General features: G+C 21.7%; 4 protein-coding genes across 4 annotated transcripts; 2 read left to right on the top strand and 2 right to left on the bottom strand.

The window, feature by feature from the left end:
- Nucleotides 1-301: 301 nt before the first annotated feature.
- Nucleotides 302-11,956, top strand: PCHAS_0801900 (conserved Plasmodium protein, unknown function; the record flags this gene model as incomplete). Its single annotated transcript, XM_733243.2, has 1 exon — nt 302-11,956. The coding sequence occupies one exon, from the start codon at nt 302-304 to the stop codon at nt 11,954-11,956; it is 11,655 nt and encodes a 3,884-aa protein (XP_738336.2).
- An 854-nt stretch (nt 11,957-12,810) lies between these two features.
- On the bottom strand, nt 12,811-15,063 carry PCHAS_0801800 (conserved Plasmodium protein, unknown function; the record flags this gene model as incomplete). The annotated part of the gene is made up of 1 exon (XM_016797784.1): nt 12,811-15,063. The coding sequence occupies one exon, from the start codon at nt 15,061-15,063 to the stop codon at nt 12,811-12,813; it is 2,253 nt and encodes a 750-aa protein (XP_016653707.1).
- A 2,384-nt stretch (nt 15,064-17,447) lies between these two features.
- PCHAS_0801700 (conserved protein, unknown function) lies at nt 17,448-18,065 on the top strand (the record flags this gene model as incomplete). Its single annotated transcript, XM_738576.1, has 1 exon — nt 17,448-18,065. The coding sequence occupies one exon, from the start codon at nt 17,448-17,450 to the stop codon at nt 18,063-18,065; it is 618 nt and encodes a 205-aa protein (XP_743669.1).
- Nucleotides 18,066-18,597: 532 nt separating this feature from the next.
- Nucleotides 18,598-20,509, bottom strand: PCHAS_0801600 (conserved protein, unknown function; the record flags this gene model as incomplete). Its single annotated transcript, XM_016797783.1, has 10 exons — nt 18,598-18,684; nt 18,829-18,901; nt 19,042-19,178; nt 19,286-19,352; nt 19,445-19,537; nt 19,697-19,791; nt 19,924-20,013; nt 20,121-20,198; nt 20,320-20,384; nt 20,506-20,509. The coding sequence occupies 10 exons, from the start codon at nt 20,507-20,509 to the stop codon at nt 18,598-18,600; spliced, it is 789 nt and encodes a 262-aa protein (XP_016653706.1).
- Nucleotides 20,510-20,592: the final 83 nt, after the last annotated feature.

The following is a 20,592-nucleotide window of genomic DNA, read 5'->3' as shown; positions in this document are numbered from 1 at the left end:
TATATATAAGTTTGTAATTCATTTTTATATCGTTATAGATTTGCTGTCACTTGCATTTATTACGCATTATCAGTTTGTATATATATTTGCATTATATTTGTTTAGTGTATCTATCTATATACAATGTATGTAAACTAATTCAAGGACCCCAAAATAGCTATTTGAATTGTTTTAAATTATATGATTTGGTTATAATACCATGCAATTATGAGATTGAAAATAATATATACGAATTGGTATTGTATATAGATTTGTGTGAGCAATTAGGAAGGGGTTGAAACAAAAAGTAAAATTTAATAAAATGAAGAATGCAAAGGATGAGGTGATAGAAATATGTTCCCTAATAAATAATAATAAAGATAAAAGCATAGTCAAAGGAATAAGAACATTATGTTTATTTATAATAAATAATGGCTCTATATCAGACGATGAATATAATAATTATGTTAGGTTGTTGATAGAAAATAATTACTTTCGTGTAATATATTTTTTATTGTGTCGTGAACTCGACAATGTGAAATCTTCAAAAATAATACAAGATATTGATTTAGAGTTTATTGAAATAATTTTTTATACATTGAATTGGGTGTTTCGAAAATTGTTTGGGGGAGGTAACATATATATGAAGGATAAAAATGAATTCGATAATGGAAAAATAAAAGTATCTAAATTTTCTGAAAAGGATGGAAGTATAGAAGAATATATAAAAAATGGTATATTTGAAGAATCTCGTGAATTTTCAATGATTGGAACATTATTGCGTGATAATTTGAAGTTTGTTGAAGCTATTGCATTAGCTAATATTTCCTATAATGCAATATATGCATTAAATTGTATTTTTTATTTTTTATTATATCATAAAAGATTTAGTGAAGTTTTTTTAAGATCCTATTTGGTGTCAAGCTTGATTAAAGTAAGAGAAAATTTGGAAAAATTTTCAAATATAAAAAATATTGACAACACACTTGATAGCATTGAAGAAGAAAATACAGATAATGAAAATGGCATGGATAACAAAAATGGATTATACAACAGAAGCGATATAATAAATATAAAAGAAAAAAATGATGAATCAAGTGTTGTAAATAATAAAACTGATGAGGGTGATAGAAAAAAGAAAAAAAAAGTGTCAATTAATATCGGGAATAAAGATGAAATATTGATATGCAATTATTGTTTTGAAAAAGAATTAGTTTTTTTATATAAACATATAGCACTAAAAAATTTGAAACACCAAACGAATAAAAATGTTAATATAGTGGAAAATTGTGATTTTTATGGTGAATTATTAATAAGAAAAAAAAATGGAGAAAGCAAAATTTATAAAGAAGAAATAATAAATGTAGAGAAGAGAATTAAAAAAATTAAAAAAAAGTTAAAGAAAAATAAAGGAAAAAATAATGATAGTATTCGTAATTTAACTGAAAAGGGATCAGACTTTGAAATAATGAGAGTAACTATATTAATTTATTTTTTATATTGCTATATATTTAGTGCAAAAGGTCATTATTTATATAAAAATGTTGAAAAATTATGTAATGAGATATACGAAATATATAGAAATAGTACTGATGTGGTGAAACATTATATTTTGTTATGTACATATGAAATACTAAAAAAAGGTGAGAATTATAAATATATTCAAATTTTTCTATTTATAATGAAATTACAAACCATTTTCTTAAACACCATTCAGATCGAGATGAAAGAAAATGTTACTTTTATTTTAAATGAAGTTTTGAAGCATAATGAATTTTCTCACATTTATAAAAAAAACAAGTTTAATGATAAAGTTATATTTCTTTTAAAATTGTCAAAAGAGTCATATAGAGAAACGGATAATCAATTAGACAATAATTTTGATGAAATAATGGAAGAAAATATTGAAAAATCAAAAAATAGTTACATTTTAGTTATAAACTTTAATCGAAAACAATATATACAAGCAGATAATGATTATAATGATGCTATAATAAATTTTGCTAAAAATGTTAAAAGCAATAATTTTGAACAAATAAATAATAACTTTTTATTATTAACTGATAAAAAGGAAATTCGTCGGATTTGTATGATATTTAAAACTATAGAATTGTATGTAAAAAGTTTTTCCACAGAAATGCATCAATTATGGGTTATTAGCCCTAATTTGAAAGAAAACGAAAATGTCAACATATTGAAACGTAATACATCACCAAATAATAATAGTCTTAAAATCGAAGCGTCTCATAATAATAGAAAAATAATGAATGATAAATTTTTTGCATTTTTAGATGATTTGGATATAAAATGTTTTCTTAATCATTATGTAATTGTAAAAACATTAGAAAAACATCAGCATTTGATTAATATGTTTTATGCTGGTACCAGATTATATAAAACATTAATTTCTGAGAATACGTATACATTTATATTTCTTAATTTATATATCGAATTAAATAAAATATTCTTTATCTATAAAAAAAAGTCAAATTATGGCATGTGTATAAAAAACCATGAAGGTGTAGAATTTGATAAATTGTTTAACGGGGTACTCGAGTGTGATATGACTGATATAAACGTCGGCAGGAACATATCCTCGTTTAATTATGAGAAAACAGGGAATGAATATGATGAGATAAACAACGACGAGGAACACAATTTGCTGCCAAGTAATAAAAGCAAGAAAAGAAAAGTGAACATAGAAGGCGATAATATTGAAGAAGAACCAACAATATATGAAACAAGCCAATTAAAAAGAAAACAACCAAAACAGGGGGAAAAAAATGAAAATAATAACATAGATTTTGAAAATGAAACTGATAAAAATTTCCATCAGAAATATCAGTATAAATATATATATATAAGAATTAAAGATGAAATTATTCATAAGACAAATTTTTTAGAGTTATGTAAAGAAGTTGTAAATTTAAAAATTGTTGTTGAATTGTATAAGAACAAAAAGATAAATATATATAATAGCAATGAATTAATAAATAATGAAGATATTTTAATTCAAAATATGAAAGAACAAAATTATAATATTTATAGTGACGAAAATGAAGTAAAATATAAAAACAGATTAGAAGAGTTATTATTTTTTTTTATACCTAAGGGGATTACAAAATATTTATTAAGTTTTAGAAAAAGGCGATCTCAACATTTTGATTATATGATAATATCCTATTTATATTATATATTTGAAATATATAAATGTATTTCCTTGTTTGTTTTATCTCTTCAATCTTATATAAACATTCAGAGAGGAATAAATAACGAAAATTTACTCAAAAGCATAAAGCTCGATTTATCAATAATGCTGTATAACATAATTGGGTCATATTATATATTAGACATTGGATATATAAATATGTTATTGCCAAACAATATTAATAATGTAGAAACCGATGAAAAAAATAATATCAATGACCAGAAAAAAACAAAATTTGAAGAGGAATATTCAAGTGGTAGCGATTCGGATAATTATGTTTTCAACATAGAGGATAAAAATCATATGATACCAGCGCATAAAATAAATAAAAAGAAAAACGAAAAGGAAAATGTGTTAAATTTATGTTATTTTATAAATAATATATATATAAATAATGGAAATTTAAGTATATTTCATTTTGCATTTTTAAGGAGTTTTATAAATTTATTTGATGAATGTGACTTGAAGAAAAAGCTAATACATGAATTATACAACAAAAGAAAAATTATTGAAATAAATGATTTTACATCATTTTCAAAAATTAATGATAATATTTATAAAATATTTTTAAAGATATTTATAGAAAAGCATTATTTCACCATTGAAAGTTACAATTTATTTAGCTCTTTATTCCACATTTTTTTATATTATAAAAATAAAGTCATAATGGAAAAAGATGAGGAAATAAAAAACAACAGTAAAAATTATAGTATTTATGAAAAATATTATAATTTTATGGAAATTATTTTGTACAAAATTTTAAAAAAAACAAAATATTTTGATGACGAACACTTGGATGTTTTACTTCTATTTCTAAACTTTTTAAGAAGTATAAATAATTCACGAGAATTTATTATTGTTAGTTCAGTATTTTTTAGAATTTTTAATTTGTTTAATACAAAAATAATAGCGTTGCAAACTTATTACGGAAATGTGACAGAAGAAAATACAATAAACTATGCCGTCAAAAAGCGGAGAATAACAAATTGTGAAAATGCATCTGCTTTTGATTTAATTGTTGATTATTTTTTTACAAATAACATCAAATCTATATTTAGTTCTATAAGTATGTTAAAGGTTTTTAATGATAATAATTCAAAAAAGGAAACACAAAATAATAAGAATAATATCGGCCTATGTGAATATACTCCCAATGACATTGTACAATTGTATAAAAATTATGTAAATTTTATTAAATATATTATTTTGTTTAATCCATACATATATTTAAAATTAAAAAATAAAATAAAAAATCAAAAATGTTTGAGCGAACTCTTTTTTACTATTACTAAAACGAGAATAAATGATTTAACAAATTCAAATCCTAATAAGAATAATACTTCACAAGAAAGTTGTAACCAACCAAACAACAACGATTTGGTAGGAGAAGATAATTTTATAGAAAAAAATAAAAACGATGAGAATGAAAATATGCACCTTCCTTATAAAAAAGAAATTGAAGAATACAATGATACGTTTCAGACTTTTTTGAAATTTCAAAAAAGTGTAAAATTATTTTTAAAAGAAATAAAATTAAATAAAAACGATGATACAACTAAATATAAATCACAAATTGAAAAAATATGCACAATGAAGATGAATTTAGAAGCAAAAAATAATGAACAATATTTAATGAATAATAAAGAGGAATTATTAAAAAAGAAAAATGGAAATAGCATAGACTGTGATAATAGCAAACAATTAGGAAAAGTTTTGAGTAAATGCAAAAATATGTTAAAAGCTTATTTAAACGAACAAAATATATTTACATGCGCCCTAAAATATACTGAAGAAAACGAAAATGAAATGGATGAAGAAGTAATTTTTTATAAGATGTGTAATATATCAAACATTTTAATTAATTATTATTATATGAATTATATATATATAAAAAATAGTGAAGTAGATAATATAAATATAGATATTGTTATATATTTAATAAAAAAGATAAATTCTATATTAAAGATATATCTTAATATTTGTATGAATATAAATACAAGATTTAGCTCATTAATGAAAAGAAATTGGGAATATATAGAAGTAGAAAATATGATTATGAATCGTAAAAATTTAAATAAAGATAATTTTCATTCTAATCAATTTATTGAAAAAGTTAACAAGTTGAATATAAAAACGTTTATATATTTTTTGAATATTTTCAAAAATGGATCGTTTAAAAATTTATTGAGCATATTGGAGAATGTGGAGAAAATAAATAGAGATGTATATGAAAGTTTTATTTACCTTAATTTATGTTATATAGATAAAAATTTATATTTCTGTAAATTAAAAAGGGAAAAGCATATAAATGTGCTAGCTGACAATTTAACATTTTTAATTAATGCAATAATAAGGCATGATATAAGCGAAAAAAACGTGCTTTTTAAAAAAAAAATATGCAACATGGTTTTTTATATATTAAACAAATTGCAAACAAAGGAATGCCTTATAAACAAACTAATTATGAATCCCTATTCTGGTGATAAAGTAAAAAATATCATTGAAGATGCCCCCAATCAATTTATTATAGAGGAAGCTTTTTCATTTTTTTTTTATTATATGACCAATAAAAATATTATACAAAGTAATTTGAAGAATATTAGTGAAAATATTATTAATAATGCATTACTACTAATTAATAATATCATAATAAATAAAGGAATAAATGCAACTACTAAAATTGCAGCAAAAAAATTGTGGAATTTGTATCTTAACAAAATTTATTCATATACTGACTTATTATTAAATTATGATTTAATTAAGAACATTACAATCTTTAGTTTATCGAACAATTTGGACAACAACGGCAAGAATAATGATATGGGTGTTGATAAAAATAATTTAATTAGTAAAAAAATACAAAATGATAAAATATATTTTTTAAATTATAAAGATATAGAAAGAGAAATAAAGAGTTGTATAATTTATAATTATATGACACATTTTGGAATTGAAACATTAAAAGACGAAGAAAATGTAAACATGAATAATGAAAATTATATTATTATGTTTATTTTATATTTTATGAAAAATTATAATGAGTGTGAATTTTTCGATAAAACACATATTAGCATTTTGGAAAAAACTACTTATAAAAAAGTTTTTAAACTGAAAAAAAATACATTTACAAACGAATTTGGAGAAATATGTTTAAATAAAATTATATATTCATATAAAAATGTAATCAATAAAAACAAAATTGACTTCCTTTTATTAAATACAAAAAGGATGAGAAATAAGAATTGTCTTTTTATAGCCATGTCTATATTATATTTTCTGGGGGATTTATTGAAAATGGAAAATCGAGCAACTATGTTCAATAAATATGATAAAAATATAATACGAAGAATATGTAAACTCGTTTTTCTTTATTTTTACGAATATTTTTTTGAAAATGATGTTAAGAAGAATAAACATATTTTTAAATCGTATAATAGAGTCGTTTTTTTTACGTATATAAAATATCTCAAGCAGTTTAAGAAAATTGACGGATCATATAAATCTGACGATATAAATAATGAACAAAATACAAGATTCAACAAGTTTGGTGATGGGGATTCAAAAGGCAAGGGAAACGATTTCCATATCATGCTTGTGTTATTATTAAACTTGATTAATAAAAATAAGAACAAATTTCATATTGAAAGTGTGATAGATAAGCATTTTAATTCTTTATTAGTTAATATTTCGAATATTTTTAAAGGGGACAATACAAAATATTTGTATTACACAAATATTATGAAAGAATACATATATATTTTGTGTGATCGCGATATGAATAGTATAGTAAAACACAAAGGAAATATGAATTATATATTATTTAGCATATATTTCTTACTATTTAAATATATGAAATTAAGAGATTTGGATTTATTAAATATGATTGAAACATTTTTTAAAGATGAGGGTATAGAAAAAACAATTTTATTCCAAATAGATGAATACAAAAAGAAGAAACAAAAAAACGATGAAAAGATTTTAATTTATATTTTAAAGATAATAAAAATATTTTATGAAGAATGGTATAGTTTATGTAAAAATAAAACAGAAAATCAAAATATACATTTAAAAGGGTTAAATAAAAATATATTTAATGAACTTAAAAAATTGTATAGTTACACGTTAGGGCGTGTAGACATATGTATAAGAAATATATTTTTTGTAGATTTATCTTATGTTTTAAAATCAATTAATACTAAAAATATGCTTGACAATAAGCTAATGGATGAAGTTTTAAAATTTAAAGATTTTAATTTAGATAATGATAACAACTATAATTGGCTAAATATGAACTCCAATATGTTATATAAAACGTGTAGTTTTTTTTTCATGAATGAAAATATACGTAACGAATTAGGAAATAATGAAACATATTTTACATTTTATAAAAATATGAAAAACCAATCTTCGAATGAAAATTATAATATTAATGAATCAAAAGATGAACAAAATTATGATTATGACGACTTGCAAAATAATATAAATAAAATCGATACATCCAATAATTTAGGAAGCTATGAAGATGATAACTATAATGACAACAATGAGAATAACTATGAAGAAAATATGAATGATGATAAAAATGATGGGGATAATGAAATTGAACTGGGGAAAATGGAAAATTATTTAAAAGATTTAGCTATTAAAAATTTGTATTCTATAATATGTCAAAATGATTACATTAAAAAAGAAGTTAATTTTTTATCATATAATGATAAATTAAAAGACAATGTATATGATTATTTAATTTTGCTTTGCTTAATAGTTAGTAAATTAATTTTTTGTTTTATCTTAATGTCAGAAAAATTAAGGGTTTTCTTCTACCATCTTAGGATTTTATATACGACAAATAATTATGATAATGTTTTTTTAAATTATGATCTATTATATATGCAAGAAATTAACAGAAAAATTAAAAACTATATAAAGAAATATCCAGATATTCATTTTTATATTGATTATGACAATAATGAAAGGGAAGAAAATAAAGGGTACAATAACACTTCTTATTATAGTTATAGTAAAAATGCACAATTAAATGAAGACGAAAACGTTGAAAATTCTTACAATAATAAGGATGAACCAATAGACGCAAAAAATAACAACGGTTTATTTATAAAAAGCACAAAATTAGTATCTTATGATGAGGAAAAAGAGCATTTTAATCATTTAAAAAAAGGTGAAAAATATAGTATGAATTGTAAATTTTGTATAAAATTTAAGAAGGTTCATAAGATACACTACTCAAATCGAATTTTTAGTTTATTCAATAACTATGAGAAAACACATATAAAAAATATGATATACTATGGTAAAACTATTCGAACAACTATATTTTTAAATAGCCCTTATGATAATAATATATATAACAATTTTGATACTTTTATAAATGGTCAAGAATATTTCGATGATACTAGTGAAAATACTACAAATGAAGTGGATAAGGTGGAAAAGAATGATGACGAAAACGGTGATATCAATATGGATAGCGATCAAAAAAATGATACTAAAGATAAAAAAAAACAAAGAAAAAAAAACAACATAATTAGCAAAATAAACTCATATTGTATAGTTGACAATAATAATGATTTATTATATGGAAAAAAAGTTGGAAAAAATCATTATAAAAGAAATTATAAAAGATTATTAAATCAATATCTTTTAGACGATATAGATTTTTTTGGAAAATGGATTAAAAATTTTTCTATAAGCGCATTGAAAATATTAATATGCTGTTTAAGTAGTAATGATATTATTGTTAGAATTATAAGTTTAAAAGGGTTATCTATTTTTTATCAACTTATAGAAAACTCATTTTTTCTTTACAAAATAAAAAAAAAAATAAATTTGTTCAGAAGTAAAAAGCATAATAATACGAATGAAAATGATGATACACATGACGATTTGATGGGGAATAGTGTTTCACGTATAAATATAAATAACAATCAGAATGAAAATATTAGTCTTACGATCGGACAAACGAGAAAAGCTTATGTAATTCCATTTAAAGAATTATTTTATCTATACTTTTTCATGAAAAAATTAAAATATTCAGTAGATCAGAATTCGTATTATATAAATCCTTGTATATCATCTTATTCCATATATTTATTAAATGAATTGTACACTCAACCAAATATTCAAGGACCATTGAGACATTTAATTATAAGTAACACGTTTTCAGTTTATTTTTTTTATGCTTATTTAGACAAAATGCTTATAAATGAAAATATAACATCACAAAAACTGATAAATTTTTTCATTATCTCGGTTCAGTCATTGTATTCAATAGGGTATGATATAGAAGTAGGTGAAAATCAATGCAAAGATGCAGAGGAAGGGGATGGGGACGAATCCCAGAATCAAAACTTTCATAATGAAAATAACGATGAATATTATAACGAAAGAGATAACAATTATGAAGATGACGATGCAAATAATAATAGAAGGGAAGATTATACAGAAAATAAAAATAATAATTATGTTGACAAAAGTTTTTATATGACTTCTAATATTGGTAATAGGATGATTCATGATTTTGAAAATGAAGAAGATGATAACAATGAGGAAGAAGAGAGTCAAATGAACGATGAAGAAGAGAGCCAAATGAATGATGAAGAAGAAAATGAGAGTGGCCAAATTTTAGATAAATTGCAGCATATTGAAGAAAGTCACAAAAATGCAGTAAAATGCATTTACAATATTTTAAATAAAAAACAAATTTTTGAAATTTATATGTCCATGTTTTTTAATAATTATTTAAATTATAAATTGTTAAAAAATTTTCTAATATTGCTTATTACATCAACTAATGTAATCAGTGTAGTTTATATGAAACATGACGATATTCATTGTACTGAACCATGTAATGGAAATCAGAAGGATCAATTAGAAGATAGCATATATTATGATGAAAATAAAAATAATAGCAACATAAATCCACATGTAATAGACGATAATAAAAATTGGGATGATAATGAAGAAGATGAATATCAAAATAATGATAATACTAGTATGAATATTACTGATGTTTCCTATTATATTAAAAATAATTTCGCTATAAAATTAGTTACCAAAAACAATATTTTTTTATGGATCAATTCATTAATGCATAGCAAGCTTTTTCAAGAAGAAAATTCATTCAAGTATCCTTCCTCTTTTAATTTTCCAATTTTAAACTTTTATGATTTAACGAATAAAAATGAAAAAATATATGCTAATTTTATTTATAATAATATAAAAAATTTTAAAAAAAGAACCGTCAAATTATCTATGCCACTTTTTTTAATAAATCGATTGAATTTTATTGAAAATGATATGCAAATTCTTGAAGAGAAAAATTATGGCGAAATGAAAGATGACAAGGAAAATAATTATAATGAGGAAAAAATTGAAAACAGCTGCCATGAGAACAATGAAAGAGATATTGAAGATCCCAATTTGAGCAACTCCAACAAAGATGAGAAAGTATATAGTGACAATGACAGTAGTAGTAGTGAGATTGTTAGTACTAGTCGCAGTATCACTGATGATGAGAGTGATATATATAACAATGGATATATGAGTAGCAACGATTTACCTATGCTGAAATATTTAGATAACATAATTAAAAATTGGCATATGATAGGATATGTGTTTAAAGAAAGTTATGGAAAAACATCAGATATATTGTTATACTTATCATTATTGACCAATAATATAGTGTCTAATTTGGTTTACCCTAGTGTAGATTATTCGTACATTTTTGCAAATTGTTTATTAAAAGAAGAAAGAGAAAAAATCGAAAAGTTTATACTAAAAAATGGATATAATTTAATATATAAAAAAAATGAAAATAATAATAAAAAATTTGAGATATGGAATTTTTGGTATAATAATTTTCATAGATGCTTATCACTAAAAGTTCGAGGGGCTTTTTTAATAAATAAAAAAGATATCAGTTTGAAGAATTCGAATTTAAATATATTTTCAGAGATCCTAAAAATTATAAGAAATTTGAATAGAAGTTTATATTACATATTTTTTAATTTATATCATGCAGAATATTATAATCTGTTTATTTTTATTAGTGGAAAGAAGAAACATATTGGAAAAAAAAATATATACTTGAAAAAAACTATTACCAATTATGTAAAAATATGTAAAAAGTTTATTAAATATATTTATCTTTTATTTAATATGGTTTTTAATATTTGTACTAATTTATATGACACAGCAATATCAAATGATAATATATTTCAAAATTCAATATCAACAAAAGTAATTGTAGAAAAATCCTTTATGGATAATGATATAAGTTTAATTGTGAATGAATTTATTTTATTTTTTGAAAACATTTGTATAATCATCAATTATTTTAATTCATTTAATTCCAAAAAAGTGAAAAAAGCTAGTACCGATTTTGATATTGAGCAATTCAAACATGAGGCACATGAAGGACAAGAAAAAAACATGCATGATAGAGGTAGAACAATTGAAACATTCTATACTCAAATTCATACAAAATTATTAAAAGAAACGTATAATAAAATTCCACAATATTCCAATTATTTCATATACAGAAAAATCATATTATGTGTATTACAAATGATACATAAAAATTGTTTTAAAAACAACAAACATTTTCATTATATATTTTTAAATAAGCTAATTACTATGTATCATTTTATTCATGTTGATAATCGACCAAAAATATACTTATACATATTTGAGCTTTATAATATTATTAAAAAAGATCCATTGGAATCAATACTAAAACAAATTCTTTAATACATATTAAATATGAAGAAAGTACTTTTTCTTAAATTTTGAAACTTTTATGAATTGATTTTTAGTAATTAATTATTTGAAATTGTAACCCAAATGATGGTATACTAAAAAAGGAGGGGAAAATCGTTAAAATCAAAAATAAAATTCATTGATTTAACATTTTTTCCTGAATATGGCTTTTTTGTCTATTTTTCATATATACATATTATATATTTGTTTTTTATTTTGAATCTTTGCATCTGTGCATTTATTTGTTCATCGATTATTAAAATCATTTCATTACGATGTTATAATTTACAATTTTAAGATTTTAAAAATATGAAAACTCAAATTAAACACTTTGAAAAATAAAAACTTTTTATTTAATGCATTTCAAACGAATGCCAATAAAATGAATGACTGAATAACGAGGTTGCATTGTATGTCCATACTAAATATAGTTTGTTAATATTGATACAATTTTTTGAGATAATTTATTGTCATAGGTATAGATATTATAATTGTGGGTTTTATTTTTACAGTACCGTGCATATTTAATATGCTAATTTTTTCTTTATGCTTATATATATATTATTTTTGACAGATAACTTAAAAATGTTAACAAAATATGAGGAACAAATTATATTAGTATAATTATTATACGACGTTATGAATTATAAAATAAATGTAGAAAAGTAAATAAAATGATGGCATTATATATTCATATGTGTGTAGATAAATTTGGTGAACGATTTAGACGCGGAATTTCTCACATATTATGAATGTTACACAGAGATAGTTGCTTTATCAATAAAATAAAGCTGACTCATATACTGTACCATATGTATGTGTTTTATATTATATATTTTTTTATTTCAAAGATTCGCATTTGCTGTTAGAAGCTCTTTTGGTAATTCTTCTTTTAGTTTATCATATTCAATATTACGAGAATTGAAATGATTTAATAAATAATTTTCTTTTACTTCATTAATTATAATATCATCGATTTTTTCGCTTTGGGTGTTTTCTTCTGTAACTGCAATTTCTTTTGCTTCGTCTGTAGCTGCATCTTCTTTCGTTTCTTCTGTAACTTCAATTTCTTTCGTTTCTTCTGTAACTGCAATTTCTTTTGTTTCTTCTGTAACTTCAATTTCTTTTGCTTCTCCTGTAACTGCAATTTCTTTTGCTTCTTCTGTAACTTCAATTTCTTTTGTTTCTTCTGTAACTACATTTTCTTTTGCTTCTTCTACAACTGCATCTTCTTTTGCTTCTTCTACAACTGCATCTTCTTTCTTAATATTATCATCTGTTTCCCCCAAGACTGAGTTTTTTTTCTCACCATTTTCCGAATTTTCATTTTTTGTTTCATCGTTTTCCTCTTTAATATCGGCGGCGAGATTACTTAGTTGATTCACCGATGAATCATTTGTATTATCAGCATTATAATTTACACTGTCATCATTTTTTATATCATCTTTACTGTCTATTACTTTATAATCTGCTTGTGGGGTTTGTGGGTTTTCTATGAGATCATGTGTAGAAATAAATTCAGATTGTTTTATATTGGTTGTATCTAATTGAATATCTATATCATTAAAATGTGTATTGTGAAAATTTGGATTTTGATAAATAAATGTTTTATAATTAAAAGGCATAGGAAGATAAAAATTCAAAGCATATATATATCTTTCAATAAATATTAAGAAATCATTTAGATGATTTTCATCAACTAATATTTCTTCATTGTATTTATGTATATAATTAAAATGAAAAATTTTGTCTTTATTTATAATTTGTGTTCTTAAATTTAATTTGTTATTATTATTTTCATATTTTTTAATAAAGTCATATAATAATTTTAAATATGAGACACACTCATAAAAGCATTTTTTTTTTAGCTTACAAGTTTCTTGATTATTAATTAATGAAGTTTTAATAGTATTTATTTTGTCATTCATTTTGTTAGTAATTTTATTTTTCAGATGAATAATTTCATCATTTTGGACATTAATATTCTTAAATTTCTCTTTCATTTTTTTATTTAATTTGATTAGTACATTTGTTTCATAATTTAAAAGATTAATTCTGGATATAAGACTATAATTTTTTTCTTTTGATGCATTTAAGTTTATTATAATATGATCGAAATCGCCATTTTTAGCACTTAAAGAATTTATAGAATTAATTGCATTATTCATATTTTCTATATTTGTTTCTAATTTGTTTATATTTTCTTTTTGATATTCATTTATAAATAATATCCTTAAGCACAATTTTTTTAGTAATATAATTTTTTGGTTTAATTTTTGTTTCTTTTCACTTTCATAATCTTCGATTAGACAATTGTTATTAACAATATTTTCATTGTTTATGTTACCGTGCTTTTCTTTTTTTTTATATGATGTATTCGTTTCGTCTATAGTCTTATTACATTTCTTGTCTTTATGGCTTTGTTTCATTTTTATTAATTCATGTAATTTTTGTTCTGATGATAATATTTTTTGGTCCTTTAATTTTTGTTGTAATGTTTTAAAATTTTCTCTATGTTTTTTTTCCATGATGTCTTTTTCTTTATTCAATTCCGTTAGTTCGGCTTTTAATTTTTCATTTTGGATAGTCTGTTCTTTTTCTTGTATTATTAAATTTCTGATGTTTTTTTTTAAAGTATTATATTCATTAATTAATATTTTCATATTGTTGTTATAAATAATTCTTTCGTTCCTTTCATCGTCTATAGAACTTTTTAATATGTTTATATCATTTGTAATATTATTTGTATATTCTTCAATATTGTTAATATTATTTTGTAATTTCACAGTAATTTTTTTATAATGATCTAAAGAGTTTTTTTTCTTCTTATCAGATTGATCAATTAATTGTTTTTTTTCTAATTCATCTTTTATTATTTTATGATGTAAATTAATTTTTTTTATTTTACTATTCTCTTCATATATTCTCCGAGATATTTTCTCGATCTCACATTCTTTTTCATCTAAATATTTTACATCACAATCATCGGAATCATTCTCCAATAATTTTTGATACTTATCCATTTTGTTATCACTTATATTATGAATGCTTTTTGTTTTTTCGGTGAGCTTTGTGTCTTTATTTTTTTTTAGTAGCATTTTTTAGTTTGACTTTTTATAAAAAGAGATTATATAACTGTTGAGAAAAAGTATAGAAAATAGTATGATGGTGTTATGCAAACATGTGATACATATATAAATCGTAATATATTTATTTATGAATTAATAAAATGTATGTTTTGGTGTGTAAAAGAGGTATATATAATAGACATAGGTTTGCCTCAATGATATTATCTAAATCTTTTCTTTTTCTATATGTTTAGACATATTTTATATAAATTTTTCGAAATAACAAATAGTAGGGCAAGTGAAAAAACAACTAATACGCCCTTATTATATTTTACTATATATATACATATTTTATAATACTATATCATTTTCTTAATAATATTCCACTTCAATATTATATTAAAATATTCTCCTTATGAATAATATGCTATGTGAATTACTATTTGATTAATTATAGTTATTTTTCTCATATCCAATTGAAAAAAGATAAGAAAAAAAAAGCGAAAAAAACGATAAAAAATAATATATATGACAAAAGAATGCATTATGTGTATACATAATTATGTTTATTTATATGTGCAAAAAATTTTATCGCGGTTTCAAAACAAAGACACAAATACGCATCTTGCGAGCCCGTAAAAGGGAGAGTGACAAAAAATAAAAAGTCATGAATAAAATTAATACTTTTTCTTTTTTTGTTTATTTTTCTATATTTATTAGAATGGGGGAAAAATATATTATGGATTGTAGTAAGAAAAGGGACTACTTTATTGAAAAGTAGTTAATAGATGAGGATATAGAAAATTTCTTTAATTAGAATTACCAAAATAACTACATTTCATTATGCTTTATAAATGTCTATATGTTTATAGAAACTTCAAACATTACAACCTGCTTATGTATACAGAAATTATTTAAAAATATTGCGGATTAAATATATGCAACATTTTTTAATAATAGGATGACATTAATATATAAAATCATGGAATAGTCTTAGTAAAGACATTTTTTTCCCATTTTTTATCTTTGAAAAAAGAATATTATATTATTTTTTCTAAATATATTAATTTGTCTCTTTTTGTTTTCAAAACAAAGTTGTATGGGAATTGGTATTATATAGCAAATGTGCTGTGTCCATTTTTTATGAACTTATTCTATATATTGCGAAGTTCTTTTCCATATTATATGGCATTGAATGGGGTTTTATATATACAAATATTAAATTGTTTAAGTGAGGTATAATGATTTCATATATACATATGGAATTCAATTTAAGTATGGATATATATAATTTTTATTAGTATTATGTGTATGTAGTAGGAAAACCATTTTTTTAATATAATACCACAAAACTTGAAACTTAAGTAGAAATATTATTTATTAGATGCTTAATGATATGACAATAAATTAAAAATATTGTTTCTGCTTTTGTTTCTAAAAAATTAGTTTTATATTTATTTATTTTTCGAGAAAGAGACATATTATTATATAGTAAAATTATAGATTGGCTGCGCTAGGATAATGGATAATATTAATAATATAATTATATTTTTAGTTTCTAATTTTCTTAAAATATTATAGAAATTATCTTAAATATACAATGTTTATTTAAATTTTTTTATATAATTAATTTGAGTTATTTCATAATAATTTATTATATACATTAGTAAATAATATTTTTAGAATTATTATTATATATTCAACATATTATTATATAGAGCTAAAAAACATAATGAATAAAATAATAAAAAATCGGTATATGATACGATACGAACTATATACGAAATAATTTTATGATCGTTTTTTTTCTTATTTTATTGATAACGTACAATTCATATAAAAATTACTGTACTTTCCTTTTACTGTGGAAATAGCACTTTGCCAATACTTAAAAAAGGACATATATATAATGAATACTACATCAATTTATTTATACAATTAAACTTATATTTATGGAGTTCCTAATACTACAAGGGAATAATTACAGAGCATATATATAATATATATATTTTTTACTAGGTAAACGTTTCCTCAATTTCACTATTAGTTTAAATATAAGAAATTAATAAATAGAGCATATATTTTTTTATATATTTTACAATTCATAAGAATAAAAATTATTAGATTTTATTTTAAGAAAAAAATATATTTTAATATTTTATATAAATTAGTTAATTTATAAATTATTAATTTATATATTATAATTTATAATAAATAAATAATAATATATATATTCTAAAATGTTATTTTAGTTTCTTAATTCGTTTGTTAAATTTTTTGTTATAATTTTTATAAAATTTTAAATTTAGTATGTATAAATAACAGATAATTTTGTTGAGTTTGTATTGAAAAGTTCTACAAATTAAATAAGATACATATTATTTTGTTAATTATATATTTTTTTTTTAAGTAAAATGCATTATATAATAAAATTGCTTGTATCCTTCGCTTTGTTTAATGCGGTATGTGAAGGCCATTCAGAAGGCTCAGTATATAATACAATGAGTAGATATTCCAATAATAATAATGATAAAAATTTAAATAACTTTTTTAAATCAAATAGCCCAGGATGCACTGGAGATCTTGAAAAAAGTATAATAAATGGGGAAAAGATAGATTGGAGTAGTTATGAGTTGATAACAGATACTATCAGATACCACAATGACGATCCGATTCGTATAAAAATTAATAAATCTAAAGAGCATACAATAGAATTACCTGTTTTTGATAGAAAAAAAACACCTTCGAACAATTTTTATAAAATTCTTTTTAACTGTGCTAAAGCATCTTCAGCAAAACCATATTTAATAGATATTTGCATAAATAAATATTTTAAAAAGTACAATGTACCATTTTCCACTGAATGCGTAAAATGCTTTTCCGATTTTATTGGTTGTGGGTTTATATCATGTAATAAGCAATGCTCAAAAGACCAATGCACTAATGAATGCAGAGATTGTAGTCAAAAAGAATGTTTTAATAGTTTATTAAAATGTACACAATTAGAATCCTTACCAGACCCATGCACCTAAATTTATATATATTATATTACCCCATATTTAGCAAAAGGGGGAAAACGAGTTGGAAACAAATAGAAGAAAACTATATAGCAATGACTAAGAACCAAATGAACAAAAGAAAACCGAAATAAATAAAGTCAACAACATTCAACGGTTTTAAATTTATGTGTTTTATTTTTTGTTTTATTTCATGGGGATTCCCATATATATTTTTTTTTTATTTATTTTTTATTGTATTTGCATTATAATTTTGAATAATCAAAATTTATGAATAACTTAAATTCACATAAAACGAAAACCATTAAAAATTGTTTAACAAGTTAAATGTTAACACTAAAAACAAAAAAAACAAAACACCATAATAAAGCCAATACATGCTTTCTTTACATGTATACACATATATTATAGAAACAAATAAAAAGGGGATAAAATGATAACACCTTTTTTCAATCACATGGTTTTAAATTATAAAAGAAATATTACTTACAAATAGTTAATTAGTAATATTATAAAGAAAACTTAAAAAGGCAAATAAGATATATATTTATGCATATGGCATTCCTATTTTATCCAAAGTTTCCTCCATTAGGTGAACAAGTGTCTCTTCTGTGTCTTCTCTTTCTAGCCGTTCCTTTAAATTAAAAAAAAATGAAAAGTTGTATGTGTTTACAAGTATTTACTGATATAATGTTGTATGGATATATGTAGATTCATTATATATATTTTATATCATAAATAAGCATTCGTTTATTTATTATTTCAACAAAAGTTTTACTTTATCTATTTCCATTTTTATTTTTGAAAAATATTGTTCGATGAGGGAAACTAAATTTTCTGAGTAATTTTTTCTACAAAAAATAATAATAAATTAATAAAAAATACATAAATATATGTGAATAAATATATTTTAAAGGATATAAAACATATTTGATATGTCTTTAATTCGGAGTTGTTTTGTACAGTGGTTATATTTCCATATATAAATTACCTAGTTATTTTTTCGTTTTTGATTATTTTGATAATTTCGTTGATTTTTTCATCTACGTCTCTCAACATTTCTTTTTCAGTTTTAATTCTTTCGTTTATTTCGTTTTGGACTATGGATTTAAGATTGGCAATTTCGTTCTGAAAAAATATAAAATATAATAAATGATGATATAGACATTGCAAACATAAAAAATTATGACTGTCATTATGCTATAGAATAAGTTTAGCTAATTGTAAATTCTTACATCATAATATTTTCTTAACGATGCTTCCTTTTCTTCAAAGATACCATACTCTTCAGTTATTTCTTCCCTAAAGAATATATATATGTGCACATTTGTTTGTATATATAGGTATGTATATAAATTTTAAAATTATTTTACAAAAAGAAGATCATATATTACTTTAATAAGCTAGATTCATTTTGAAAGTCTTTTATTAGTTTCATTTTGAGTTTATTCCACTCTTCCTTTTCGGTGTTTATAAAATCTTCAGTTCTATTTTTCCAATAATGAAAGGGGAAAAATTGATTGAATTATAACAAACGCAAACTATTATATTCATTTATATATGTGTGGTATTATATGCATAGTAGTAGACACAGTTATGCAAGTACAAATATGTTTGTATGTCAATCAAGGCATATTTATTCTTACTTTTGTTCAAGGTTATACAATTTTTTTTGATGATAGTTTTTAAATTCCTCAAACTCGGATTTATAATTAGTAAAATCTGTTTTTATATCATTTATCTGATAAATATACATGCGAATAATGTAAATGTATGAGTTACGGCAAAATGTAATGGTGATATTTCAATACTGTTTAGAGGTATTATTATAAACTATGTATGCAGTATTTACAATTTTTTTAATTCTTATTACCTTTTCATTCAATTCTTCAAAAATTTTATTTGAGTTTTCATTAATTTGGACTAGTTTCTCTTCTAAGGAATTGACCTTTTCAGTTAATTTCTGAGTATTCCATAAAAAATAAATAATTATATAATAATTGATTTAAACATGATATTAATTGTAATCCAAAAACCTTATGTATATATTTATTACTTGATTTATATTACCTCAACTTTTTCATTTTTTTGTAATTCAATATTGAAATGTAGACCGCTTAATCGTTTTTCAAGTCGTTGCAACCTTTCCTGTAGTTGTAACAGAAAAATACGAATATTTAAATTTGTAATTATATATTTTTTAAATATATTTGCATAATAATATTTATACAAATATTATTATTCTTCATTAATTTGATTTTTTTCATACGCTGCTGTGTTTGTTTTGGCTTAAAGAAAATTGCTTGTTATAAACTTCACTTTTGTTCAGATCTTCTATATATATAAGGAAACCATTATAATATGTGTATGCATATATGTGAATATTTATAGTCAAATTGATGAAGAAATGTATGTATTTATATTTATTTTATTTTTTAACATATTGTTTTATTACCCATTTTAAACAACTTTATATTAGAACAAACAATAAATACATTATGTGAAGGAATACTTGAATTTATTTTATATTTCTTCCTTATAT

The sequence above is a fragment of the Plasmodium chabaudi genome, assembly GCF_900002335.3.
Source record: "Plasmodium chabaudi chabaudi strain AS genome assembly, chromosome: 8".
NCBI classification, from domain to species: Eukaryota; Apicomplexa; class Aconoidasida; order Haemosporida; family Plasmodiidae; genus Plasmodium; species Plasmodium chabaudi.
The sequence above is the reverse complement of the archived record's forward strand: the minus strand, read 5'-3'. Positions and strand labels throughout refer to the sequence as shown.